This window comes from Staurois parvus, unplaced genomic scaffold (genome assembly GCF_062004578.1).
Source record: "Staurois parvus isolate SC_StPar_1 unplaced genomic scaffold, SC_StPar_1.0 ptg000552l, whole genome shotgun sequence".
NCBI lineage: Eukaryota > Metazoa > Chordata > Amphibia > Anura > Ranidae > Staurois > Staurois parvus.
Window position 1 is genome coordinate 696,282 of NW_028318348.1, and position 20,263 is coordinate 716,544.

Consider the following 20,263-nt stretch of genomic DNA (forward strand, 5'->3'; position numbering starts at 1 on the left):
CCACCGAAAGAAAGCTCAATTTGTGGGGAAAAAAAGGATGTAAATTTAATTTATGTACCATATTGCATGACCGCGCAATTGTCCATTAAACTAGTGCAGCGCTGTATAGCAGAAAAATGGCGTAAATTACAGTATCTATACCATAGTTTGTAGATGCTATAACTTTCAAACAAAGCAATCAATATACACTCATTGGGATACCAAAAACATGGAGCAGAATACATTTTGGCCTAAATGTATAACCAACTTTGAGTTTACTATATATTTTTTATAGCTGAAAATGAAAAATATTGTTTTTCTTCAAAATTTTTGGCCTTTTTTTGTTTATAGCGTGAAAAATAAAAAGCGCACAGCTGATCAAATTACACCGAAAGAAAGCTCTATTTGTGTGAAAAAAAGGACGTAAATTTCATCATTGCATGACCGTGCAATTATCAGTTGAATTAGTGCAGCGCCGAGTAGCAAAAAGAGGCCTGGTCATTAAGGGGGGTAAATCCTCAGGAGCTCAAGTGGTTAAAGGTAAATATGGAATATTGGATATGAATATATTGTATTCTCATGTCCACCCAGCAGGGTGAGCTCTTGGTCTCTTTTACATTTTTTCCACACTATCCATAGATCAGGAGTAGGCAACCTCAACACTACAGCTGCAGTGGCATTTCAAGTATGTTCTATTCTAATGTCCATGCCAGCTCTTTGTCTCTTTCACATTTTTTCCGGGCCTTCCTTAGATCAGGAGTAGGCAACCTCGGCACTACAGCTGCAGTGAAATTTCAAGCATGTTGTATTCTCATGTCCAGCCAGCAGGTTGAGCTCTTGGTCTCTTGTACATTGTTTCCGGGCTATCCTTAGATCAGGAGTAGGCAACCTCAACACTCCAGCTGCAGTGAAACTTCAAATCTCATCATGCCCATGCTTCTGGGAGTCATGCCTCTGGCTGCCGGAGTCTTGCAATGCCTCATAAGACGTGTAGCTCCACAACAGCTGGAGTGTCAAGGTTGCCTATCTTTGCTTTAGGTCCTTTGTTGAAAACAAAAAATGTTGTTGCTTACAGAGCTCCATAGCTCAAACTTAAATTTAAATACATAGATGAGTCAGAGCAGTGACGCCCTCTCCGTAGGAAACCTCATAGGTTTCAATCAGAGACAGCATGTCTGAAAGCAGCCAGTTTCTGGTGTACTCTTTAACAAAACCCACAGTGCTTTGAAAAATATTTAGCATTCACCACCTAAAGAGTTGCTGGATTTTATGGGCCCTCCTAGCCTTTTTACTTGTAATTTGCCATGTTTCTGCACCTAGAAGCTCACCAACCCACTTGGAGATGGACTTCCACTCTGCCAATCTTCTTTTTGTTATTTTATTTGCTTATCTGTCCAGAGGAGAGAGGGTTGGGGCACAGGATACCCCAAAAGCAGCAACAAAAATTCTCTCTGCTCCATAGTATCTCTAACCTCCACTAATACAGATGTAGTAGACCGGATGGCCAGCATCCTTTAAGTATCTCTGCCCCATACAGGTCAGTTATGGATCTTTAAACATAGGAGCAATGGTGGGCAATTGGGCAATTTGTCATCGCAGACCTTAAAGCTGGGACCGACAACTGACTAAGCAGATCTCTTTTTCAGCTTAACTTTCTTTCACCAGGCAGCAGGGCCTGAGGAGCACGAAGTGGACCTCTTTAAAGCTATATCCTCCACAGGCACATACTTGAGGAGAAAGAAATGGACCTATAGAGCTATATCCTCCCCAGGCAGCAGATCTGAGGAGTATGAATTGGACCTCTAGAGCTTTACTTCCGTAGGCAGCAGGCCAGGGGAGCATAAAGTTGACCTTTCTAGAGCTACATCCTCCCCAGGCAGCAGGCCTGAGGAGCATGAAGTAGACCTCTCTAGAGCTATACCCCCCCTCCCCAGGCAGCAGACCTGAGGAGCATGAAATTGACTTCTAGAGCTATATCCTCCCCAGGCAGCAGATCTGATGGAGCATGAAATAGACCTCTAGAGTTAGTCCCCCCCCAAGGCAGCAGGCCTGAGGAGCATGAGGTAGACCTCCCAAGAGCTATATCATCCTCAGACAGTGGGCCTGAGGAGCATGAAGTGGACCTCTAGAGCTATACCTCCCCAGGCAGCAGGGCTGAGGAACATGAAATTGACTTTATTAGAGCTATAGCCTCCCCAGGCAGCAGAGATCAGGAGCATGAACTGGACCTCTAGAGTTAGATCCCCCCAGGCAGCAGGCATGAGGAGAATGAAGCGGACATTTATTATTATTATTATTATCATACAGGATTTATAAAGCGCCAACAGTTTGCGCAGCGCTTTACAAAATTAAGATAGACATTACAGTTACAATACAATTTGGTACAAGAGGAAACAGATGGTCCTGCTCGTTAGAGCTTACAATCCCAGGCAGCAGGCCTGAGGAGCATGAAGCGGAGCTCTCTAGAGCTAGATCCTCCCCAGTTAACATACCTGAAGAGCATGAAATTGACCTCTAGAACTATAACCTCTCCAGGCAGCAGGCCTGAGGAGCATGAAGCGGAGCTCTCTAGAACTATATCCTCCCCAGGTAATATACAGTGGGGCAAAAAAGTATTTAGTCAGCCACCAATTGTGCAAGTTCTCCCACTTAAAAAGATGAGAGAGGCCTGTCATTGGCATCATAGGTAGACCTCAACTGTGAGAGACAAAATGAGAAAAAAAAATCCAGACAATCACATTGGCTGATTTGGAAAGAATTTATTTGCAAATTATGGTGGAAAATAAGTATTTGGTGACCTACAAACAAGCAAGATTTCTGGCTCTCACAGACCTGTACCTTCTTCTTTAAGAGGCTCCTCTGTCCTGCACTCATTACCTGTATCAATGGCACCTGTTTGAACTTGTTATCAGTATAAAAGACACCTGTCCACAACCTCAAACAGTCACACTCCAAACTCCACTATGGTGAAGACCAAAGAGCTGTTGAAGGACACCAGAAACAAAGTTGTAGACCTGCACCAGGCTGGGAAGACTGAATCTGCAATAGTCAAGCAGCTTGGTGTGAACAAATCAACTGTGGGAGCAATAATTAGAAAATGGAAGACATACAAGACCACTGATAATCTCCCTCGATCTGGGGCTCCACATAAGATCTCACCCCGTGGGGTCAAAATGATCACAAGAACGGTGAGCAAAAATCCCAGCACCACACGGGGGGGACCTAGTGAATGACCTGCAGAGAGCCGGGACCAACGTAACAAAGGCTACCAACAGTAACACACTACGCCACCAGGGACTCAGATCCTGCAGTGCCAGACGTGTTCCCCTGCTTAAGCCAGTACATGTCCGGGCCCATCTGAAGTTTGCTAGAGAGCAATTGGATGATCCAGAAGAGGAATCGGAGAATGTCATATGGTCAGATGAAACCAAAATAGAACTGTTTGGTAGAAACAGAACTTGTCGTGTTTGGAGGAGAGAGAATGCTGAGTTGCATCCAAAGAACACCATACCTACTGTGAAGCATGGGGGTGGCAACATCATGCTTTGGGGCTGTTTCTCCGCAAAGGGACCAGGACGACTGATCCATGTACAGGACAGAATGAATGGGGCCATGTATCGTGAGATTTTGAGTGCAAACCTCCTTCCATCAGCAAGGGCATTGAAGATGAAACGTGGCTGGGTCTTCCAACATGACAATGATCCCAAACATACCACCCGGGCAACGGAGGAGTGGCTTCGTAAGAAGCATTTCAAGGTCCTGGAGTGGCCAAGCCAGTCTCCAGATCTCAACCCCATAGAAAACCTTTGGAGGGAGTTGAAAGTCTGTGTTGCCCAGCGACAGCCCCAAAACATCACTGCTCTAGAGGAGATCTGCATGGAGGATGGGCCAACATACCAGCAACAATGTGTGCCAACCTTGTGAAGACTTACAGGAAACGTTTGACCTCTGTCATTGCCAACAAAGGATATATAACAAAATATTGAGATGAACTTTTCATATTGACCAAATACTTATTTTCCACCATAATTTGCAAATAAATTCTTTCCAAATCAGCCAATGTGATTTTTTTCTCATTTTGTCTCTCATAGTTGAGGTCTACCTATGATGCCAATGACAGGCCTCTCTCATCTTTTTAAGTGGGAGAACTTGCACAATTGGTGGCTGACTAAATACTTTTTTGCCCCACTGTACCTGAAGAGCATGAATTTGACCTCTAGAACTATATCCTCTCCAGGCAGCAGGCCTGAGGAGCATGAAGCAGACCTCTCTAGAGCTATATTCTCCCTCAGGGAGCAGACCTGGGAAGCAAGGCCGTCTGGACTCACAACTTCCCCGGGCAACAGATCTGGGAGGCCAGGGACTTTCTTTCAGTACTACCTTAGATTGTACACCCCTTGAGGGTTAGGGACAGATGTGAATGTACAATATATATGTAAAGAGCTGTATTAATTGACAGTGCTATATAAGTACCTGAAATAAATAAACAGTACAACTCTACAAGGCAAAGCCTGGGAGGGAAAAGACGCCTCTAGAAGGTCACTCAAAATATTTCCTTCCCTAACCCACATCACTGGCATAGACCCTTCTTTGATTGGGCAGGGTGAAATTAATATTCATATCTTGACACATTGGAGCTGATTTACCAAAACTGCAAAATCTTGTGCAGCTCTGCATAGGAACCAATCAGCTTGCAGCTTTTTTGTCAAAGCTTAATTGAACATCTGAAGTTAGAAGCTAATTGGTTTCTACGCAGAGCTTGCAAACCAGATTTTGTGCTCTCCAGCTTTAGAAAATCAACACCACTGCATCTTCTCTCTCTACCTATTGGATTACACTCAACAGTAGCAGGCAGAAAAAAAGCTTAGGGGAACCCCAAGGAATTCAGATAACATACGTAGAGCTCAGGCTGGGTACAGCCTAGCTGCCATCACTAAATTTACACTAGGGACCCTCCAGCTCATAGCAGCGTCCCTTCAAATAAAACTGATCAAAACTCATATAGTTTCTCTTTAATCGCTTCCTGAATGCCCTATAGCAGAACTACTGCCACAGGGCGGCAGGTCTGCACAAAATCACGTGTGTATAGATATATATATATGTATATATACGTGATTTTGCATTTCCGGGTAGGGAGTACACACGTGCACCACCCTACCCACGCCAACATTGGCGGCTACAGCTGTCGATCACCGGGTCCCGGACGGAGATTCCCCACCAGCACTCGGCAATCACGGAGGAACACTGACAGGGAAGAGGGCTGTATGTAAACAATACAGATCTCTCCCCTGTCAGCACCCACATGCTGCTTTGTATTGCTCTGCATAGCAGAGCAATACAAAGCAGAATTCTTACATAGTAAAACACACACAGTTAACCCTTTGATCGCCCCAGATGTTAACCCCTTCCTGCCCAGTGCCATTAGCACAGTGTCAGTGCTTTTTATTAGCACTGATAACTGTATTAGTGTCACTGGGGATATCAGTAGCAGTTAGTCAGTCCCCCCCCCCCCCCAGTGTCAGAATGCCCACCGCAGTCCCCCAGTACAATAAGTCGCTGATTGCTGCTATTACTAGTATAAAAAAAAAAATTCCAGCATATATACCGCCATTTGTAGACACTATAACTTTCATGTAAACCAATTAATTTACATGTATTGGGATTTTTAAAAAAATTTTTTAACAAAGACATGTAGCTGAATACATTTTGGCCTAAATTTGTGATGAAATTTGATTTTTAAATTTTTTTTACTGGATATGTTTATAGCGCAAAAAAACAAAAAACACAGAGGTGATCAAATATCACCGAAAGAAAGCTCTATTTGTGGGAAAAAAGGACATAAATTTCATTTGGGTGCAGCGTTGCATGACTACGCAATTGTCAGTTAAAGTAACGCAGTGCCGTATCGCAAAAAAATGGCCTGGTCAGGAAGGGGGGGGGGGGGTAAATCCTCTGGAGGGCAAGTGGTTAAGTTACTTCAAGCATTGTCTGATGGATATTTCTTTTAAAAGGGATAGGGGTGTTATAAAAATGATGTTATGATACAGTTCATTTCCTCTCTCAGGGATTCACAGCTTTACACATGGCCGCTCAGCACGGTCGGCTTCGGTGTCTGAAGCTTCTAATTGAGGATTACAAGATGGACGTGAACCTGCCCAGCCGGTCCAAATGGAGAGCTCTGCACCTGGTCTTAAATCAGAAGAACGGAAAGAGGGCAAAAGAATGTTTACAGTTTTTACTGCGGTGCGGAGCTGATGTAAAAGTGTGAGTAACCATTGTCCGTGTAATTAATTTTTTGGGGTTTTAAAATTTTATTACAAAGCTAGAGTGTACCAATGGTCAAAGTGTAAAATCATATTTTCATTCACACATTGTATTTCAATTATTTCTAGCCTACTTCTATTACTCAGAACAGGGGCGGACTGACAAATCATGGGGCCCCCGGGCAATAGGGGATCATGGGGCCCCTGTGTCCTTGCCCACACTCAAAAAAGCCTATAAAAAAGGTACCAGGGGCATTTCATGGGGCCCCCTACTGACCCCGGGCCCTCGGGGCAGTGCCCGAGTGCTCGAATGGTCAGTCCGCCCCTGACTCAGAACCATCTTGAAGTTGTGTAAACTTGCTTTGTAAAGTTGTCCCATACATGTTGTGGTTCGCTGTACCATGGGTACATTGCCAGCGACTGTGTTTGTGCATTGGGTACCACTCTAAATGAACGGCACCACTATATGCCACACATCACATCATGTTTTAACAAAGAAGAAGATTTTGAAGAAGTGGCTGTGCAGTGCTGGGCAAGACACACAATGAAAAGTTTAGCAAAGTAAGGCGAGGGGAGATTGCATTGTCAGACCTGCTGGGTATGCATCAAGGCATCATGCGTTAGAGGTGAGAAATTGCTAGACAGGATAGAATTTTTAGAATAGTTATTTGCCCCCTAATTTATCTTTACTTACTTAGAGTTTGACTTTTCGGCTTGTCATTTAGAGGTGCAAGCCTCTGTCTTGCAGGATTGTGGACAGGATATACTGTATGTGTCACCTAGCTTTCTCGCCTCCAAATGGTGAGGGGCTACAAAGTTGATGATTGATATGGCGAAAACAAACCTGTTTTCACACATCTTTGTTGGGTCCTGGAGCACGGAGGCTTTGTAGAGCTTTTGGTGGAATAAAGCCTCTATGTCTGTGTCCACATTTTACTTGGTAGCTAGACTTTATTCTTAGTCTCAGCTGCCCTCAGACCTTCATATATGTACATGCAAAAGATAATATGCGAGCGCTATCCGGAAATCTCAAAGCGGCTAGAACACCAAAAGGTAACCAAGAGAGAACCTTCCAATAAAGTACATAAATATATGTATATAAAACCATATATAAGGTGCAGCGCTATAATAGTAAATGGCATATATAACATATAAAATATATATAAACACTAAAGTGCAAATATCAAATCACTGCGGTGAGGTTAAGTGAGATGAAAAAAGTCCCAAAATAAGTCAAACGTAGGGATCCAATAGATCCTAGTAGGTGCTTGGGATAAGATTCTGTGTAGCACACGGTGAATCTGAGGTAAAAAATTGCGCACTCACCAGAAGTGCGTCAAAAAAATGCATGTAAGGTTTATCCTGTGATATCAGATAGCGATCATCAGTTGCCAAGATAGGGATAGAATCCTACACCTTCCAATCGCACCTTGGGTATATACCGTATTTTTCGCTCCATAAGACGCACCTGACCATAAGACGCACCTAGGTTTTAGAGGCGAAAAACAAGAAAAAAAAATATTCTGAACCAATGGACTGCAGACATAGTACAGGGGATAACCAGAGACTGCGGACACAGTACAGGAGATGACCAGAAACTGCGGACACAGTACAGGAGATGACCAGAGACTGCGGACATAGTACAGGAGATGATCAGAGACTGCGGACACAGTACAGGAGATGACCAGAGACTGCAAACACAGGACAGGAGATGACCAGAAACTGCGGACACAGTACAGGAGATGACCAGAGACTGCGGACATAGTACAGGAGATGACCAGAGACTGCGGACACAGTACAGGAGATGAACAGAGACTGCAGACATAGTACAGGGAATGACCAGAGACTGCGGACATAGTACAGGAGATGATCAGAGACTGCGGACACAGTACAGGAGATGACCAGAGACTGCGGACATACTACAGGAGATGACCAGAGACTGCGGACATAGTACAGATGACCAGAGACTGCGGCCACAGTACAGGAGATGACCAGAGACTGCGGACACAGTACAGGAGATGACCAGAGACTGCAGACAGTGCAGGAGATGACCAGAGACTGCGGACACAGTACAGGAGATGACCAGAGACTGCGGACACAGTACAGGAGATGACCAGAGACTGCGGACACAGTACAGGAGATGACCAGAGACTGCGGACACAGTACAGAAGATGACCAGAGACTGCGGACACAGTACAGGAGATGACCAGAGACTGCGGACATAGTACAGGAGATGACCAGAGACTGCGGACACAGTACAGGAGATGACCAGAGACTGCGGACACAGTACAGGAGATGACCAGAGACTGCGGACACAGTACAGGAGATGACCAGAGACTGCGGACACAGTACAGGAGATGACCAGAGACTGCGGACACAGTACAGGAGATGACCAGAGACTGCGGACATAGTACAGGAGATGACCAGAGACTGCGGACATAGTACAGGGAAAATACCACGGACACAGTACAGATGACCAGAGACTGCAGACAGTGCAGGGGACGACCAGAGACTGTGGACATTGCAGGGGACGACCAGAGACTGCGGACAGTGCAGGGGACGACCAGAGACTGCGGACATAGTACAGGGGATGACCAGAGACTGCGGATACAGTACAGGAGATGACCAGAGACTGCGGACACAGTACAGGAGATGACCAGAGACTGCGGACACAGTACAGGAGATGACCAGAGACTGCGGACATAGTACAGGAGATGACCTGTGTTGTGTCCCAGAAGACACCGCACCATTCACAAAGCGCAGCGCATGCGCAGTGGGCACCCGGCTGTCACAGAAGCCAGCGCGGGAAGACTGTGCAGCGCTGGAGCGAGGAACAGGTAAGGCCCTGCAGGAGAGAACAGCTGAGCGGCCGGCCCGGTATTCTGACATGGTGGCGGCAGGAATACCGGACTGGCTGCTTTATATTCGCTCCATAAGACGCACTGACATTTCCCCCCTTTTTTTGGGGGGAAAAAAGTGCGTCTTATGGAGCGAAAAATACGGTACTTCAAATTTCATATGCGTGTCTCAGGCGTGTCACCATCCGGGGTCCCCTGTTAAGGTAGATTCTGCAAGTGGGGACTCAGATAATAGTTAGGATGACCACCTGCGGTGGTCAGACGTCCAGATACTGCAGCCCCACTGACGCGTTTCATGCAGTGCACATTATCAAAGGGTCCTGAGCCCACTTCTGGTGAGTGCGCAATTTTTACCTCAGATTCACCGTGTGCTACACAGAATCTTATCCCACGCACCTACTAGGATCTATTGGATCCCCACGTTTGACTTATTTTGGGACTTTTTTCATCTCACTTAACCTCACCGCAGTGTGATTTGATATTTGCACTTTAGTGTATATATATATATTTTATATGTTATATATGCCATTTACTATTATAGCGCTGCACCTTATATATGGTTTTATATATATATATATTTATGTACTTCATATATGTAAGCTGACCGATGCTCAGGGATCCCTCTCTTTCTCTGCTGTAAGAAGCTTCCAAGGATACAAGACCTGCCTGTTTGTTTTGATGAACCCATTAAGGGCACCCTGTTAATCAGGAACGTATCTTGCTTTGATTAGTAGATCAGACGAGCAGATATTTTGTTTTATGCCAGGGGTGCTCAACCTGTGGCCCTCTGAGCCTTCTTGTGTGTCCATGGACCTCAAATCAGGGACGCTCATGCCTCGGGCCAGCAACTCATTGATCATGATTTGGGCTTGCCGACCCAACATCCCAGAGCATCAGAGTGCATAGAGCCGGAGCTGGCAGCAGAGGAAGCAGACAGCCGTGGAGGGAGTAGGAGCTGCATAAGCCAGCTCCTGTCCCAGGCAGAGTGATATCAAGTGCACTGCGCCTGGGACTTTTCTAGCAGCCTGGAGAGCGATGCCAGCAGAAGCTGGAAGAGGGAAAAAAACATCAGTGTATTATACAACATATACTGTATACTGTGCTTTTGCAATGAGCATATTAGCACCTATAAAAGGGTTAACAACTATTAGGCTGCTTTTACACTGACCACCGGAGCAGCACAGAGCACCTGCAGGTTAGCTGCACTGAGCCGTAGGCCTCTATTATATCCTGCAGGTTTGGTGAGCTTTTTGAAAATGTTCATTATGCTATTCAAATGACCCCACGACCGGTTATCAAATCACTAAAGTGGCCCTTGTGCTTCAAAAGGTTGAGCACCTCTGTTTATGCTATGGACCTGCTGTACAAATCCCTCCTGCACTGAAACGGTGTTTGTTTACTGCCTTTGAGAATTAAAGTGCAGAACAAACTTACCTGGTGTCAGGAATGGACTCACCATTTGTGGTGGGACTCATCTGCCGTGTGGGCTGCAGTACCAGGGCTGGCCAGCGGGTGCTCTCAGCAACAAGAAGCTCACTCCTGCAGTCAGCCATCACCTGAGGCTGATTGCAGGAGGTGTATTTAAGGAATGGCCAGACCTGCAGTCAGTGCCTTGGTGTATGTTTCCCATGAGCCCCTGTACCTGCATCCTGTCTGCTTCCTGCCTGATTCCTGATTCTGCTTTGATCCTGACTCTGCTTTGATCCTGACTCTGAATGAACTCCGCCTGTCCTGACCCCAGCTATTCCTGACCACTCTCCAGCCTGCTCCTTTGGTACCTTGTCTGCCTGATTGTTCCTGACCCGGCCCGTCTGACTACGCTCTGCCTGCTCCTTTGTGTCTTGTCTGCCCGATGGTTCCTGACCCGGCCTGCCTGACCACTCCACCTCACCAGCCCTGACTGCTCTTGTCTGTGTACATTCCGTTATCAGTTGAAGGTTTGATTTTGTTATATTGTGCGTTTATATTTGTGTATAACCTTTAATAAATTATATTGTTACACCATACTTGAGCCTGTGTTTCCCTGTCAGTTCACACATCTCTGGTCTTACCGGGAGCCCTGACACCTGGACTGTTGTCAAGTGTCCCTGTCTCGTTCATGGACGCCACTGCACCACCAGTTGAGTCTGCTCTCCTTACTAAGTATAAGAAGAAGTTACTTGAAGCTGGAGAACCGTTACCTGACCTAAAAAGGACCTTCGTCTTTTCCGTCATCTCCCCCCATCCTGTTTTTTTTTTGCGTTACCTTATTTTGGGGAACCCTCCCCACACTTCCTGGATTCTCACCTTGGTGAGAATGACGTTTCGCTTGCCATAGCCTCCTAGGATTCCAAGTCACACACCAGGAGACCTTGGTGTATTCTACTGCACATGTGCTGCTGTGCGCCAATGTGGGAATGTCTGACTTTTCGTAGTACTTGCAGCTGCCCCCCTCATGATGCACCGTAGCGCATGCACATCATCAGGGGGCCAGCTACAAGAAACGGGAAGAGACCACTAACTCCCAATGATGTCACAGTACCCACAGAGTAGAAGTGGAACATCCAGGTTCTACAGAACACCACTATGCATGTGAGTATGTTTTTTATGGATCACCTAGTGAAAAAGGAAGGGCACATTTAAAATCTGGGAGTGGGATGTTTGGAGTCAGTCAACTTTGAATGCAGCATCTATTGGACATCAGGTGACCTCTAGATCCCTGAATCAGCTAGTCAACTTCCGACAAAGGAATGCTAAAAAAAAGGGGGAAATATAAACGTCTTTAAGTTTGGGGGAACCATAACAATTAAAGGGTAAGGTCAAACCTTTTATGTTTAGTTTTGGATACAGTGAGAAAAGGTAAAAATATTTGCCAGTTTTTGTTCTGCTGTCTGGGTCCTGTTGGAGATATTTCTCTTCACACTACAAAGACACTACAGTCTTTTCACTAGAAGAAAATAAAACTTGTGTCTTCACTGGAAGACCTCCCCGTATATTCTGTTCCAGAGACAGACCTTGGAAACCCTGGATTTTCCATCACTTTCATGGCGGTGACAATGCTCACCAGGCCAAGTGGAGGTTGTGAATTTCCCCAACGGGCATGTCGATAAACATCTGACGGAGGTTCTAACTTTTCCCTTTATATAGAGCTAAAAGAAAAAAAAAATAAATAAAAACAAAGGCTAGTGATACCCCTTAAGAACGAGTATTCAACTTGTAAATGGAATATTTTGTATCAACCCAATTGTCTCTTTAAAGCTTTCACTGATATATACTGTATGTGTGTGTATATGTATGTATGTATGTATGTATGTATGTATATATATACACATACACATACACACACAGTTGTGTTCAAAATAATAGCAGTGTGTTGAAAAAAGTGAATAAAGCTCAAAATCCTTCTAATAGCTTTTATTTCCATCCACACAAATGCATTGGGAACACGACACATTCTATTCCAAATCAAAACATGAAGAAAAATAGATCAAATTTGTGTTGTTCCTCTAAAAAAATTGAAGAAAAGTGAATATTAGACGGTTCAAAAAAATCGCAGTGTTTGTATTCTTCTTTACAAACTCAAACATTCACTATATAAACTGAAAAATGTTTGAAGATTTTGCTTTCCTTTGAATGACTTCATGAATATTTGGTTGTAGTCGCACTGTTTCTGAGAACTGCTGTACATCTGTGTTGCATGGAGTCACCCAACTTCTGGCCCCTGTGATCAGGTATTCCAGCCCAGGATGATTGGATGACATTCCACAGTTCTCTATTTCTTGGTTTTGCCTCAGAAACTGCATTTTTGATGTCACCCCACAAGTTTTCTATTGGATTAAGATCCGGGGATTGGGCTGGCCACTCTATAACGTCGATCTTGTTGGTCTGGAACCAAGATGTTGCACGTTTACTGGTGTGTTTGGGGTCGTTGTCTTGTTGGAACACCCATTTCAAGGGCATTTCCTCTTCAGCATAAGGCAGCATGACCTCTTCAAGTATTCTGATGTATTCAAACTGATCCATGATCCCTGGTATGCGATAAATAGGCCCAACACCGTAGTATGAGAAACATCCCCATATCATGATGCTTGCACCACCATGCTTCACAGTCTTCACAGTGTACTGTGGCTTGAATTCAGTGTTTGGGGGTCGTCTGACAAACTGTCTCCGCCCACTAGACCCAAAAAGAACGATCTTACTTTCATCAGTCCACAAAATGTTGCGCCATTTCTCTTTAGGCCAGTCAATGTGCTCTTTGGCAAATTGTAACCTCTTCAGCACGTCTTTTTTCCAACAGTGGGACTTTGCGGGGGCTTCCTGCAGATAGCTTGGCTTCACATAGGCGTCTTCTAATTGTAACAGTCCTCACAGGGAACGTCACACCTTCTTTCATCTTCCTGGAGCTGATTGTTGGCTGAGTCCGTGCCATTTTGGCTATTCTTCTATCCATTCGAATGGTAGTTTTTCGCTTTCTTCCACGTCTTTCAGGTTTTGATTGCCATTTTAAAGCATTTGCGATCATTTTAGCTGAGCCGCCTGTCATTTTCTGCACTTCTTTATATGTTTTACCCTCTCCAATCAACTTTTTAATCAAGGTACGCTGTTCTTCTGAACAATGTCTGGAACGACCATTTGCTGCCTTCCTTCCTTAAATAAGGGCAATAATTGCCACCTGTTTTTCAAAGAATGAATGACCTCACTAATAGAACTCCACGCTGCTATTATTTTGAACATGCCCCTTTCAATGAGTGATTCAATGACACAGAATCAGCAGCATGCATGTCATGACTGTTAGGTCTGTTGGATTTCTATTACTCTACTACACCTGCTAGTAAATTATTTGCCATGTAGAAATATCATTTCTACCAAAAACAGTGATTGATCCGGTTAGTGATGTCTGACTGCTATTATATTGAACACAACTGTATATATACAGTATCTCCCAGAAGTGAGTCCACCCCTCACATATTTGTAAATATTTTATTCTATCTTTTCATGTGACAACACTGAAGAAATGACACTTTGCTACAATGTAAAGTAGTGAGTGTACAGCCTGTATAACATGTAAATTTTCTGCCCCCTGGTATGGAGGAGTAGAAGAGGACTCCAGTAGCAATCTGTGAAGCTCTGGTGACCTCCATGCCCAAGAGGGTTAAGGCAGTGCTGGAAAATAATGGCGGCCACACAAAATATTGACACTTTGGGCCCAATTTGGACCTTGTCACTTAGGGGTGGACTCACTTTTGTTTCCAGCAGTTTAGACATTAATGGCGGTGTGTTGAGTTATTTTGAGGGGACAGCAAATTTACATGTTATACAGGCTGTACACTGACTACGTCACATTGTAGCAAAGTGTCATTTCTTCAGTGTTGTCACATGAAAAGGTAGAATCAAATATTTACAAAAATGTGAGGGGGGGACTCACTTCTGGGAGATACTGTATATATATATATATATCTCAAGCGACAGAAACCAACAATCCTCTGCATGCTCTAGTCATCAAGAGGTAACCATGTTTATCCTACTCATTGACTTTAGACAGAGCGAGAACAAGATAACACCTCTGCACCAGGCTGCCAGAGAAGGCTTGGAGGACTGTTTGGCCATTTTGGTTGAAAATGGAGCAGATGTACATGCTGAGGACCTGCAGGGCAACCAACCCATCGACTTATGTAAGGTTTGGTGCCACCGTACTTGTGCCAGGTAGGTCCTGTAAGCTAAAATAAATATTCAGCATTTGGGTCCAAAACATCGGACCTCTGCACTGTGCATTATACTGTATACTATAGGCCACTGCACAGTGCAGTACTTACTACTGACCTCTGCACTCTGCATTATACTGTATACTATAGATCTCTGCACAGTGCAGTACTTACTACTGACCTCTGCACTCTGCATTATACTGTATACTATAGGCCACTGCACAGTGCAGTACTTACTACTGACCTCTGCACTGTGCATTATACTGTATACTATAGATCTCTGTACAGTGCAGTACTTACTACTGACCTCTGCACTCTGCATTATACTGTATACTATAGATCTCTGTACAGTGCAGTACTTACTACTGACCTCTGCACTCTGCATTATACTGTATACTATAGATCTCTGCACAGTGCAGTACTTACTACTGACCTCTGCACTCTGCATTATACTGTATACTATAGATCTCTGCACAGTGCAGTACTTACTACTGACCTCTGCACTCTGCATTATACTGTATACTATAGGCCACTGCACAGTGCAGTACTTACACTGACCTCTGCACTCTGCATTATACTGTATACTATAGGCCACTGCACAGTGCAGTACTTACTACTGACCTCTGCACTCTGCATTATACTGTATACTATAGGCCACTGCACAGTGCAGTACTTACTACTGACCTCTGCACTCTGCATTATACTGTATACTATAGATCTCTGCACAGTGCAGTACTTACTACTGACCTCTGCACTCTGCATTATACTGTATACTATAGATCTCTGCACAGTGCAGTACTTACTACTGACCTCTGCACTGTGCATTATACTGTATACTATAGATCTCTGTACAGTGCAGTACTTACTACTGACCTCTGCACTCTGCATTATACTGTATACTATAGATCTCTGCACAGTGCAGTACTTACTACTGACCTCTGCACTCTGCATTATACTGTATACTATAGATCTCTGCACAGTGCAGTACTTACTACTGACCTCTGCACTCTGCATTATACTGTATACTATAGATCTCTGCACAGTGCAGTACTTACTACTGACCTCTGCACTGTGCATTACAAACTACTGATCACTTTACTCTACGTTACTTAGACTTGACCTCTGTACAGTGCATTACTTACTACTGACCTCTGCACTCTGCATTACATACTTTTGACCTCTGCCCTGTGTGTTATATACCACTGACCTCTGTATTACTACATAACGCTGAACTCGGTCTTACTTAGCACTGACCCCTGCACTCGCGTGCAAAATACTACTGATCCCAGCATTCTTCAAATTTTACTTACTTTTTGATTGTGCCGTGTTAGGATATCTTTAAAAAAGGCATTCTGCACTCTGGTTATCTTTGATCTCTCCCGTGTTGTTTGTCTAACCCTGCTAAAAATTATGATTGCCTTTTCCCTTGAATTATTTATGAACACTGCTTCATCTGCTAGCCCTGCAATGGTTACAGTATATTTTGTTTTACTGCTTATTATTGGTTTCCACACACACTGTGTGCAGGCAAGGAAGTCATATTAATAAACATATACCTCTGATTTGATTTTTTTTGTAAGCTAACTGTCCTGTGTATTTCAGGTACCTTCACAATGCCATGTGGAAAAAAGACAAGAAGGAACTTGCCCAGGAGCTGAAAAAGATGGAAAAATTGAAAAGAAACATTCTGGAAATGGACCAAGAGGCTCTGCTAAAAATAATGGTAAAACCTTGAAATTTGTTCCTTATGTTATGTTACTTACAACAAGGTCAAGGTCCGCTTTTTAAGCTCTACTCTTACTAAAATGCAGCATATGCTGAAAAAAAACCTGTAGGGGGAACAAAGATAGACAATATACTTACCTCTCCTCCGGCTTACGTGATACAGGGGGTGACGCCATCCTCCTGCCAACGAGATACCATGGAAATGGTAAGCCCTTTGAATCTCACAAGATGTTTCTGCACAGTGTTGGGAGCATCTTCCCAACCAGATCTAATAGTGGATGAAGCGCTCAGCCATGAGGGTAATAAACTAATTAAACTAAATAAATAAAAATGAATACATAATAAATATATATATATAATAAAGTGACCAGTGCTCCAAACAAATGTGCAAACAAGAATTAATAAAAATATATAAAAAAATTCCAATACATAGATCCTTATAAAGTGAAGGTGACTGGTGCTTCAAATCAATTAATTATATTTATTATGTATTAATTTTTATTTATTTATTTAGTTTAATTAGTTTATTACCCTCATGGCTGAGCGCTTCATCCACTATTAGATACTTCTTTCATCCCGAGGTATAGGGTATAGATAGCTGCTGGTCTTGTTTAGTTACTCTGTGGAGCGCAGGAGGACATTCCCATAAAATCTTCCCAACCAGAACTCCCCGGAAGTATTCCGTTACCCTTGCTTAGGCACAGCAGGTGGATAGATATTACCTTCACTGCATTAGAAATAAGGACACCAAGGACCTGTCCACTACCAATTTCTTCAGAGAGAACAGGAGAGCGTTGGCTGCTGGTGGAGTGAGACATTAGATAAGTAAATCTGCTTCTTATGTTCCTACAGAGTCACTTCACTTTAAATAAAATTTGCACATTAGGCCTCATGTACACGGGACACTTCTGAACAATGGAAACTGACTGCTGGAAAACGTAGGTTAAAAAACGTCTGTTTAGCCGCGTTTGCATAATGCGTTTATGTGCGTTTGCGTTTAGAAGAGTTTTTTTAAAAATAAGCACAAGAGAACCTCCCAAATGCCCAGAATGCACTGAAAAGTGGTAAATTATTAACTATTTCAGACTGTTTCAGAGAAATACAGAGAGTAGAAGCAGAGACAGCAGTATTATTATTATTATTACATCAAGTTTATATAGCGCCAAAGGGTTTGCTCAGCGCTGTACAATAGAGGGGGGGACAATACGTGGCACAGTACAACAATAACAAACAACGTACGAGGGGTAAGAGGGCCCTACTCTTTCGAGCTTACAATCTAGGAGGGAGGGGGTAGTGGTACAATAGGAAGTGGCTGAGGGGAATGAAGTGGTGGGAGGAATGAGGGAGAATGGCCGTTAGGTGAGGGTGGGGTAGGCTTCCCTGAAGAGATGGGTTTTGAGGGAGCGCCTGACGGTGAGGAGGGAAGGCGACAGTCTGATGGATTGGGGCAGTGAGTTCCAGAGGATGGGGGAGGACCTGGAGAAGTCTTGCAGTCGTGCATGGGAGGAGGAGACCAGGGAGTAGGATAGAAGGAGGTCCTGTGAGGAGCGAAGGGTACGGGTAGGGCGGTACTTGGGGATCAGGTTGGTGAGGTAGTCAGGGGCAGTGTTGTGAACGGCTTTGTAGGTCAGGGTTAGAAGTTTAAATTTGATGCGTTGGGCAATCGAGAGCCAGTGGAGGGAGAGGCAGTATGTGTGGAGATTAGCTTAGGTGTGAGTTGCTCATTAACAATTCTTTTGTTTCCAAGGGTGGGAGAGGTGTCTGGTGGAGGGAGTCATTAAGGCCACCTGGCAGGGGGTCTTCATGAAGAATTTGAGGTGTGAATGGTCATTAACATATCTTTTGTTTCCAAGGGTGGGAGAGGTCTGAGGTGTGAATTGGTCATTACAATGTGTGACAAGCTTGGTAGGAACATCCTGTGTTCAGTGTTTTGTCCATCTGAGTACCTCGAAAACGCTTTGCATGCATTTTTCATGATAAAAAAAGGCTCTAGGCAGCATCGGGAACTGGAAGAGTTAAAAAACAATTTCAGATGCAAACGCTTATAAACGCGATTTGCCGCGTTTACAAGCGTTGTGCGTTTGAAATGCTGATAAAATCGACTGCTGAACGCAAGTTTTCTGCGTTCAAAAAAATGACTGTAAACTCAAATACCTGTAAATGACTGTAAACGACGATGTGTACATGGACACATAGGAAAACATTAGGGAGAGTTCAGGGGCTGCTGAAAAAAATGCTGAACAGCTCCTAAACGTGAGTTTATCAGCTGCAGTGTAAATGAACCCTTAACCTTACGCATATCCAAGTGCCACCCATAGGGAAAGAATTGTTGCCAGCGGTACGTATCCCATACTTAAGGATAAGTTGTTATTAAATGCACTTGGTCAGGGTAAAAGAGAACCCTAAGCAAGGTTCCATACAAAGAGGAACCCTCATACGCACTTCGATGATAACCCTCATGTAAGTATAAATGCTGGGGAATGTTCCCAACAATTATTGGAACTGAAGAACTCCCTTGGATGAAATATCCTATTCATTGCTAAACAAATTGAGTTGGATATGACTACTACTAGCTATTAATACAGGCTTATCCAATCAAATTGCTTTTTCTGAATAGTATTTTTTAAGGTCGCAGAATATTCCAAACAGCTAACAAATAACAAAGTGTATAATTATCAAACAATTGTTCCTTTGTGCGTTGCAGAACAGCCACGTAATCCCTCACCAGACCTGTTTTTGTGAAGGCACAGAGACCAAGAAACCAACAGAAAAAGCAATGGGTATTTACATAAAAAGTGAACTCTCCCCAAACTCCAAACTGGACCAAATGGCTTGTAAGTTGTTACCTGGTGAGAAGCAACATAAGAAAAAACCCTTAGTCTCTAAGAGTTTAGACAAGGACTCTAAGAAGAAAAGGAAAAATATCATGTCTACTCATGGGGAAGCACAAGGAGCCAAGAAACTTGAAGATGGTGGAGAGCATTCTGGAGTAAAGTCGGTCTGCCAATGTTGTCAATGGAATCCGAGTTATAATCCGACAATGCCTCCAGTCACAGATATTTACCGAATTCCTACACTGAGGCTGGGCATTGACCCTGAAGATGTCACCAGACCGGACTTCAGCAGCATAATTACACTTGATAAAGATGAGCATGGTCAGCCACAAATCAAGACAATTCAAGGACAGATCTTCCCCTCCCAGCCAAATTTGTCATACGAGACCATTCAGAGGTGCCTTTTCCCTAAGACTGGTCCGAAGGAAAGGATCTGCATGCCAAATGCGTTTAAGGCCAACCATATTTTCGATGTGCCCAAAAAGCAACAGCCTCGGGAGGGGAGAAAAATAGTTTCAGAAATCTCATTCCACTTGAGACAAAACCTTGATTCTAGGCTCAGGAAGGCCAACAAATCTATCTACTGCTGACCATGAGATAAAGAGACTGTTTCCTACAGTTCCCAATTGTATCATAAGAAAGGCATTATGCCTGAGCGTATCCCAAACGTTCAAATCAATAAAAATGATATACAGTATTAATCAGGGGCGGACTGACAACTCATGGGGCCCCTGGGCAATAGGGGATCATGGGGCCCCTGTGCCCTTGCCCAAACTCAAAAAAGCCTATGAAAAAGGTACCAGGGGCATCTCATGGGGCCCCCTACTGACCCCGAGCCCTCGGGCAGTGCCCAAGTTTCCAAATGGTCAGTCCGCCCCTGGTATTAATTCACTACTCTATAGCCAAAAGTTTCTGGACACCTG

General features: G+C 44.0%; 1 protein-coding gene across 1 annotated transcript; it reads left to right on the forward strand.

Annotated features, from left to right (window-relative positions):
• The first annotated feature begins 6,049 nt into the window (after nt 1–6,049).
• On the forward strand, nt 6,050–20,119 carry ANKRD53 (ankyrin repeat domain 53). Its single transcript, XM_089691158.1, has 4 exons — nt 6,050–6,243; nt 14,618–14,782; nt 16,384–16,504; nt 19,211–20,119. Exons 1-4 carry the CDS (start codon nt 6,062–6,064, stop codon nt 19,928–19,930), a joined length of 1,188 nt encoding a protein of 395 aa, XP_089547284.1. The 5' UTR covers nt 6,050–6,061; the 3' UTR covers nt 19,931–20,119.
• The last annotated feature ends 144 nt before the right edge of the window (nt 20,120–20,263 follow it).

What these genes read in the sequence shown, in the direction of transcription:
- ANKRD53 (XM_089691158.1), top strand. Translation starts at nt 6,062, where the DNA reads ATGGCCGCTCAGCACGGTCGGCTTCGGTGTCTGAAGCTTCTAATTGAG. An exon ending in TGCCACCGTACTTGTGCCAG is followed by an intron (nt 14,783 to 16,383) that starts GTAGGTCCTGTA and finishes TGTGTATTTCAG; the next exon opens with GTACCTTCACAATGCCATGT. An exon ending in AGGCTCTGCTAAAAATAATG is followed by an intron (nt 16,505 to 19,210) that starts GTAAAACCTTGA and finishes TGTGCGTTGCAG; the next exon opens with AACAGCCACGTAATCCCTCA.